A 9,209-nucleotide genomic window follows, 5' to 3' on the forward strand; every position below is an offset into this window, starting at 1 on the left:
TCCCATCCATGTAAATGCCTGTGTAAATAGTCCCTTCATTCTGAGCTCTCCTCAGTTAACCCTTTTGAATATGCCCTCCCTTTCCTGCTGGGAACCACCAATATATCAGCTAATTCAATTAAAAAACAACACTGTGAGATCCAGACACACCTGGATCTGCAGTGTGAATCCTGTCAGAGGAAGCCCAGCTCACAAGCCCTGCTGTATGCTCCAAGCACTGCACCTGGGCAGCAGGCAGAAGCAGAAATCACTACGCAGACCAATGCGGTGCTGGGGTCAACAGGTACACCATGACCTTGTGTGGAAACCAAAGAGTCAGTCCAAAGAAGGAGAAAGCCTTGAGGTGTGTACAACCAGTTTAATGGCTGATGAAACCACAGAGATGCCAAACTATGGAGCACCAGGGACACAGAGGCACGAAGCCTTGGGGGGAAACACTACAGCATTATCGTGGGGAAAACAGGATCACCTAATGTTGATACTGGGGAAGAGGAGGTCCACTGGCAGCTCAGAACTATGACATTCCTCGGGGGAACATGAATCCACCCCCAAAGCAGGAGCAAGCCAGCCGCCTTCACTCCCGGACATAAATCCTCGTGCAGACCACATCATCGGCGCCGAACGTCTGCAAAGAAGGAAAACCAATCAGTGCAGATGTCTGTGCAAAAATGTTTAAAGCAGATCGCTAATAAGGCCACTTACTGCCCTGTTAAAAACTCTGTAACAGACATTCAATTTCCTGTGCCGTGCGCTCACGTTCAGCCCTAAGGGTTTTTTTTTCTTTCTTTCTGTTTTTTCTCCCTTACACTCTGTATTGGCAGAGAGGCAACAGGGGTATAGAATTATGTTGTATGCAATTTTCCACTGCTGCTGGAACCTGGGAATGCTGACATAAAAAATGCAAGTTTCCTGGCTTTGGTTTTTTAAATTAAACTGAAGTGGGTGGCGGGGAGTATGCCATACTGGACATTTCGGAAGTGGTTCTGTCTCTTTTCAAGTGACTTCAAGAGAGCAAGGGGCTTGGGCAGCTGGAGCCCTGGGGTTCAGCACTGACCAGCCAGGTGGGATAGCTTCAGAGAGGGTGTAGAGAAGTACCTTCCAGGAAGCAACTGTCCAGCCTGGTAGACGCCTGAGTTGTATAAGTAATACTCAGCTTACCTGCAAGCTAGAAACATGGTCTCAACTGCAAAAGCACAGTGTCATTGGCATCCAGACCCAGCTCTGCAACTCACAGCTGGGTGAGCTGGGGCACTGCTCTGGTCTCTTGGACAGTTTGGGGATGGAGGTGGGAGGGAGTTGAGGGGTGCAATTGAACAAGATCCCACAGTTCTTTCCAGCTACTATTCTGTGACTGTTTGTTTGTTTGCTGTGGGGAGGACACAAATCATTCCACGAATGAAGGAGCACGGTTTTCTTCTGGCCTCTGAAATGATATCACTGTAAGTAAGCTGTCTCAACTCTTCCAAAAACTAGCAATTACTCATAGGCCTGCTCTCCTAGGTCTCTCACAGGCAATTGGAACAGAGAAAGCAATATGTATGTTAAAAAACCCACAAAATTAAAAAAAACAAACAAACAGAATTTCCCCACTCTGTAGACTGACGTAGATATGTTTGTCTGCAGATGTACATTTTTCTGTGGGAGGGTCCCTATCTTTCAGATTGTCAAAGGGGCCTGAGGTTAAGAGCCCTGAACTAAGAGCTTGAATATACTTGGATCTTCCCCTGGGTCCCTCAGTTGACCATGAGATGCTCTCAGGGAACATGAGTTGGGACGTTATTCAAACATGTGTGTTTCAGGGAAATACTAGTCATTAGTGATTAAGAAGGAAGCAAATGCTCATCACCAGCCTCTTTTCTAAGTGGGGAACTTCTGATCACACCGGCACAGCTGTACCTGCTCTGGACACCTTCTCTGTCCTATGCCCTTTCCTCATTAGTGAGGAATGCAGATGATGCTGGGTGCTGGGGCAGGGTGAAGGGGGGGTGCCCATGGAAATTCACCTCTCAGATGTCCAGACCGCTCAGAACCTTGTCAGTTTTCTGAAACTCTTCCAGCTCTATGGCCATGGGGTGTCACGTGGAAGGGCAGAGTTTGGGGACTGGACTCTATACCTGTGCTGGAATGACCGACACCTCCCCCAGGCCAACAAATGGCTTCACGAAACAAGAAGAAATCGCTACATTTCCAATCACATTTGAAATGTCCTTCTCAGCCTGCAAACTATGCTCAGAGGTTCCTGAAAGAAACTCTCGTATAATGTGCCCGAGTCGTTTAAGGGACTACACTCAATTTTCAAAGTAAGGCAATTTACAGCTAGGGGTGCTGGGAGAGCTTATTTAAGTTAACTAGAATAAATTTCCTCTTGTTATACAGAGACAGCATCTCCCTACATTTGGATTTATTAATGATAATAACCCTTGGAATAAAAGCCCACATTTTAGAACCCAAATGCCAAGAATTAATGCTCCCTTTGAGGCTCGTATGTACGTCTGCTGAGCCAGGGAAGGATGCACGGGTGGAGCTGTAGTGAGCGATTTGGAAGTGGTGGAGTTCTCCTAGCAGAATTGGGCCCATGCGCTGGCTGCTCAGATACTACTGAGATTAATAAAATCACACTTTCTCACGGAACACACGGAGCCTACTTAACCCTTAGCTACGCTCAACAACTCTAAAATCATCTCCCTCTTTTCTATACCTGGACCAATGAACCATATGTGCCTTTTCCTCCTAAATTTCCATGTCTCAGCCTCAAATTGCTCCCCCAACCCCATCAACTATTCCTGCCCTTGAAACAGCATTAACCAGATTGCAAATGAAGCTAGTCCTTTCTCACGAAAGAAAGTATGTGAAATCATCTCAGGGAAGGACAAGGGGAGAGAGCGAGTGAGATCAAGCAGCCTCCATTAAAGTAATAGAGACAGCTCAATTTAGGGTCTTCTTGCAGAATAAACATGTAATTTCAGGGCTGAGAGAGACCTCAGGGATCAAACTTTAGCCCAGCCCCTCATTTTACAGCTCAGGGAGGGAAGGGCCATGCCCAGGTCACACAGCGAGTCCTGTCCTAGCATTCCTTGCCACCTCCTTTTCTGACATTTCAGGGTGACACTTGCTAGGGAGGGGCAGGCAGGCAGTCTTTGAGTGGAGATGTTAACAACAGGTCTGATGGAGAACAAAGGATATCATTTCCTGGTTACCCACAACAGTGTTCCCCTTTTCTAGTGGGGGCGTTGGGGGGACGGGGAAGGGTATTACAAGGAAAGCTTGGTCTGTTCTGAAACACAAAGGGAGAGTGGCAGGGAGGTGTCCTTTCCTCTGTCCTCTTTGCCCCTGTACCTAAATAAAGGGGGAGGAGGTGTGTGATTAAACTACAGGGGTTTCTAACTTGGCCTCACCAGGTATATTTTGTGTGGCCAGGGGTGTTTAAAATGTTCCAATCTGATTACCTTTAAGGTAGAGCCCACCCTCTTCAGTTCTAAAGGCCCCACCCTCCACATTGTGTTAACACTGTGACTGCCCCAAATTAGCATCACTGTACTTGTCTGGCTCCTGAAGGCCATTGGAGTTTATAAGTCCGGGGGTAAAAATGTTCTTTAAGGCTCTCAGTGCAGGCATACTAAAATTTCTGAAATGTTTCCCAGGCAGCAAAATGGGGAATGAGGAGGGGCGGGGCGGTGGGGGGAATCCCTTCTGCAGAGTGAACCCTGGGACCTCCCAGAGCCCAAGCATTCTGAGCCCGGCTGGAGGGGAGGCCGGCTTAAGCAAGTCAGCAAGTCACCACAGGGATGCATGGGTTTGTACAGAGGCCGGCAAGGCAGCCTGTCTCTAGCCCCTGCTCTGCCCTCTGAGCCACTCCTCTCTCCTGCCAACCATCTAACAATGATTTCCTCTGACCTACACTGTCATCTCAAGCTTTCTGCTCACATTTTAACCCAGGGCAAAGAGTGTCTCTCCCTGAATGGATGAGTGAAGATGATGATCTTGGGGCCCGCCACAGGCAACATCTGGAGAACTGCGGGCTTGTTTCAGGGTCAAGGGGCCTCCCTCACCAGGATGAGCTCGTCGTTGGCCAGCTCGCGGGTCCAGTAGGTTTTGGGGCCGTCCCCCTCGAGGAGAGTTTGTGTGCAGTGGATCTTGTTCTCATTCTCCCAAGTGGCTAAACTCTGCGGGCAGGAAAACCATTAGTGACATTAATTACGCTCTTGGCAGTGGGAGCAGAGACAACAATGAGCATGGGAGAATAATTGCTGTGCAGAGAAGCAACACATGGTCCCTGTCAGCAGGGCTCAGAACCTTCTGTGCTGTGCTGTATCGAGCCTAAATTCAGAGGGCTGACCACGGATTTTATGGGGTATAAATATGCCCTGTATTACACAAGTACACACACACACTCACCGAAGCAGCAAAGCCTCAGGCACATTTTACATCTCCAGGAATAAAACTGAGGGCACGCAATGATTCATTTATGTCAAAATGGACGACCCCTCCAAGCAATTTGGCTATTCAAGGCAAGAAGCTCCTCATATCAGAAGTACAAAATTTTAGAATGGTAAAGACACCATATTTGTAACCACATCTGTAGTCAGCAGATCAGGAGCTCTGTTCCTTGCATGGATTTGGGGATAATGCCTTCCTTTCTGTTTGCACTCATCAGACGCAGCACACAGCCTGCTCTGATGAGCCAGAGTGTCTCTGGCTCTGAGGATAAAAGCACAGCCATTTCCCGTGTTACATGTCTCTAGAAAAAAAATTTTTTAAGTCTGAAGGGTCTTCATTCTGTTGTAGGTGGGAGGCAAAAGGAGGGATTCCCTGCAGTCTTCCCCAGCGTCTGCACAAAGCAAAATGCTGAACAGCTGGGTTCCGAGGCTGTACTGAATGTGCACATACTTGCTTTTTAACTAACACATGGGACACATTCACTAGGCAGGGCAGGGATAAAGCCCCACTCTCCAGGCTGTCGTGTGAACCTTTGATTTTTCTTTTTTAACCAGAATTACTGTCTCTGGCTGTAGTCACCACTGGATGTCCCCAAATTGAGTCCTGCCTATCGCCAGGGCTTCAACCTTAAGACTCCCAGACCTTCCCTCTAAGCTGTCCTCCTCTTTTGTTTGGTGCAGTGGCTGGGGCTCCAATCCTGCCAGCTCCAAGCCCGGACATCATTTTCAGGCTGTGCTAACTCTGGGGGCCAAATATTGCTTTGTGGGACAGCGTGCTCCTGGGGGTCTGTGGCTCTGTGTCCTCCCAAACCCCATGCCCAGAGAGTCCCACTCTAGATCAGACAGGCACCACTCAGGAAAGGTGAAAAACAATTTCTCACTCTCTGGAATGTTATTCGTTCTTTCTTTAAACCTTGGGGAGAGGAGGGAGACATTTTGTCACTTTTAAACTAAGTGGCAGCAGCAGCGAATTGTTTTTCCATCTGTCCTCAAAATCCATGAGGAGCCAACCCTCCATTCCACTCCAGAGACCAACCAAATGCAATTTTTGCCCATCTATAAAAGGAATTTACAACCCCTTGCTTCAGTCCACCCTTTCATCCACCCTGGGACCTATATACAAAGAAATACAGAATTCTTGCCCTTGAGGACTAAGAGAGAGCACTTAGTCCATTTTCCAGGCAGAATCTGCCTTGCTTTTGGAAAGATTCCGTCGTTTCCTTTAAGAAACCAAACTGAGGGCAGGCGGGAGAGGTCCCGGGGCCATCGAGACTGCTGAAACTGGATCCAGAGCATTCTCAGGGCGCCCAGGGACACCGGGCGGGCGGGACGCGAGACCTGCCGCTCCACCTGCGGCAGGAAACGTGGCAGCCTCGCGGCCAGGGAACCTGGTGGCCCTGAATCCCCCCCCTCCCCCCCCCCCCCCCCCCCTCGCTCTCTTTCACACACACACACACACACACACACACACACACATACATACACACATAAACACAGACACACACTACTTGAAAGAAAAAGTATTCCCAAACTCAGGATAAAAACACCATGGCTCCCACTTGCTATAGGGAAGACAGTCTTCAATCCAAGTTCACTCCGCCTCCTGCGCTCGCGCTGAGGATCGCAGCAAAACGCTGCTGCGGAAGCCCCTGCAAGGAACGCGGTGAAACCCAGAGCCCGCGCTTTAGGCGCGGCTGTTAGCACCTCGGGAGGCGACTTAGGGATGAGGTTGGGGAGGGGTTGGGGTAGGCCTTTCTCTTGAGCCCAGGGCAACGCGGTGCACAGATCCTCTCTGCAAACAGCCGGTGCACACGCCCCGCAAGGAAAGGGCGCCACAGGCTGCAAAAGGAGCCGGGGGTTCGTCTGGCTGCAGCGGTTCACGGGTAGGGAGCGGGGACGCGGGAACGCTGCCCAGACTCTGGGGCCTCACCCTGCACTTGCGTCCGTCCACTGTCTCCTCCTCAAAGCCTTCTCCGACCTTGAAGTTGATCTCAGTCGTGCGCACCGTGGTGGATGTCTTGATGTAGAACTGATCCCCGTCCTGGCGGATCTCCACGTGCGGCTTGGACGCAGCCGCCACGGCCACTTTCCTCAGCATGGCGTTCACACCTGCGCCGGGAAGAACGGGTGCGACTCACGGGGACTCGCCACCCGCCAGTCGTCCCAGGACTGGCCCGGCACTTCTCAAACCCTCTGACTATATATAGATGGGGGCCTTAAAACTGATTCATTCCTCCCCCTGCCCTCGCCCGGATTTTTTTTTTCCGAGGTGAGCAACTGAGGCTCAGAGAGGGTAAGTGGCCTTCCCTGAGCAGCACAGTGTATTTCGTGGTAGGGCCTGGTCTCAAACTGAGTCGCCAGTTTTAAAGTCCCTGACCCACCTAGGACTTCAGTAATAACCTCTCCTCGCGATTGGCTAGCACGAGATAAAGGCCGAACCGTCGGAGAAAGCGCCAGGCATCCAGCAAACGCTCTCTGGATGCGCGGATCCCGGGCTCTACTCGCCACTTCTAGATGGGGTGTGCCTTGGAATTCGCCCCAATCTATCGCACCGGGGACTCCCTCTTGCCTGCTGTTGGTCCCTAAAGCCCACCCTCTGCGGGTCGGGGGCACCGCCGGCTGCTACTCCCCGTCTGGGCACGCCGTCCGCGCCAGCTTACCCAGAGCCTTGAGCAGCTCGTCGAAATTCTCGCTGCTGCGCATCTTCCAGGTGCCGGCGAAATTGGGCATCTTGGCAGTGGTGGCGGCGGCGGGAAGGTGGCGGCAGGCACGGACAGCTGCGGCGCAGCGGGCACACTCCAAGCTGCAAGGCGGAGACTGCGGCTCTGCGCCCAGCCCCACGCGCCTTGAGTCTCCGGGAGAGCGCCCCCAACCCCCGCGCTGCTCCAAGCACCGCCCCGCCAGCACCGCCCCCGCCCCCCGCGGCCCCTACCCAGCGTGAGCCCTGCTCCCAGCCCTACCGTGCCCCCACTCTGCCCCTTGGCGTTCCAGTCTCCAGTGGTGCAGGCTTGGCACCAGCTCTCCTACAACTCTGGGTCGGGGGGCGCCTCTGCCACCCCCAGGCTACTCACATCCTTCTTTAAAGTGGGTGGTGGGAGAGGGTTAGCTGAAACAAGATTGGCCAAGAGGGGCAAATGGTTGAAGCTAGGCGGTGGGGACTTGGGAAAATCATTATACCAATCCCTCTACTTTTGCATTTGTTTGAGAATATACATAATATAAAGTTAAAATAAGTGGGTAGTGGGTCCACCAGGGGCTGAGAGCCTCTCCCCACTCCCAGTCGCCTCCACTCCCAGTCTGGGATCCTATTCCGCACCCCTCCTACCCTCCCAAACCCCCAGCCTCCATAACACCACCACCACCACCACCACCACAAACAGGACCATGGGAGCAAGTGGCGGAAAAACCTCAAACCACTCCAGCACCGTCTGGGCGCTGCTGCGCAGAACCCAGGATCGCGCGAGATTGTGGGTCCTCCACGTTAGTAGGGCGGGAGGGAGCCCAGGCTGCTGCACCCTTGTGGGTAGCTCAGACATACTGCGGTTCGAGAGGGGTGGACTGAATAAGCTCCAGAACCCTGGGTAGGAGCGGCCTGTTTTGCAGAAAAGTGAGGCTTTGTGCTCGCAGGCAGGCTGGGAGGGCCAAGTGGAGGAAGTCTTCTCTCCTCTCCCTTTGATCCCAAATACGCACCGTAGCTAAAGCCCCCGTCAGTGTTCCTCCACGGAAGTACAGGAGTACAGACACTTCACCGCAGCTCTCAGAGCTGTCCACAGCAGACCCTAAAATTCCCTCGCAGTCTCTTTCCACTATTCGGCCATCACTATGCCTTGGCAAACTGCGTAACTCAGGATTCTAGAACCTGCCATGCATCTTCCCACCTCCAAGCCTTTGCCCCTGCTGTGCCCTCTCCCTGGAATGCCCTTTTCCTCCTCCTCGGGTTAATAAAATCTTGCCCACTCATGAAAGTCCATCTTTATGCTGGCTCTTTTGAAATTTCGTTTCCTAATCAAATAAGATTATTTTTCTCTGAACCCACAGAATCCGTGTTTGGTCCTGCTCTTTTTTCAGTTTCAATCCTGCTGTAAACTGAACTCCTGGAGGGCAGGGACTGAGCGTTTATCAATTTGTTCCTGTCTTCCATAGGCTTAACCAGGTGGGGCTCAATCAATAAGCACTGATTTGAGGAGGGTGTATGTGTCCTGCAGCCCAGAGGTAGTGTAGGTGTGAAGATTTCCGGAGGGACTGTAGGAATCTGTGCTGAGTGCCTGCTGAACAGGGCTCTGGACCTTTGGAGGTGTCTGGGGCTGGGCTCCTGCCCTGAGGCCCTGAGGAGCTGTCCTAGAAAGCAGCTGAGGACAGGAGAAGGGAGAGGAGCCATCATCAGCTGGAAAGGGGTGTGGGCAGAGCCAGCTTTATGGATGTGAGACCTATGTAGTCACACGGGGCCATGCACTTGGAAGGGTCCAGTGGTTGGTTCAATGATCTGCTACTGCCATCTTGAAATTCGTAAACGTTTTTGGGCAAGGGGTCCTGTGTTTTCATTTTGCACCGGATCCACAGATTACGTACCTGATCCTGAGTGTGGGAGGCAGAGGATAGGGCTGCCACAGAATCAAACCCACTTTAGAGAGGGTCTGGTATCTGTACAGTGAGGAGGCAAAACAGGGGTGCCATCCATCCAACGCAAGCCTCTGCCCCCATCCAATTCTCCCCCGCAACATGGCCTCCACCGTCTTCAGACCGGGCTGGAGAGGGGCTGCAGCAGGACAATGG

General features: G+C 52.0%; 1 protein-coding gene across 1 annotated transcript; it reads right to left on the reverse strand.

The window, feature by feature from the left end:
* Nucleotides 1-338: 338 nt before the first annotated feature.
* Nucleotides 339-7,452, reverse strand: CRABP1 (cellular retinoic acid binding protein 1). Its single transcript, XM_007471850.1, has 4 exons — nucleotides 7,097-7,452; nucleotides 6,367-6,545; nucleotides 4,050-4,163; nucleotides 339-625 (listed from the first exon to the last, which is right to left on the reverse strand). Exons 1-4 carry the CDS (start codon nucleotides 7,164-7,166, stop codon nucleotides 575-577), a joined length of 414 nt encoding a protein of 137 aa, XP_007471912.1. The 5' UTR covers nucleotides 7,167-7,452; the 3' UTR covers nucleotides 339-574.
* Between the last annotated feature and the right edge of the window lie 1,757 nt (nucleotides 7,453-9,209).

The sequence above is a fragment of the Lipotes vexillifer genome, unplaced genomic scaffold (genome assembly GCF_000442215.2).
Source record: "Lipotes vexillifer unplaced genomic scaffold, Lipotes_vexillifer_v1.1 scaffold334, whole genome shotgun sequence".
Classification (NCBI taxonomy): domain Eukaryota; kingdom Metazoa; phylum Chordata; class Mammalia; order Artiodactyla; family Lipotidae; genus Lipotes; species Lipotes vexillifer.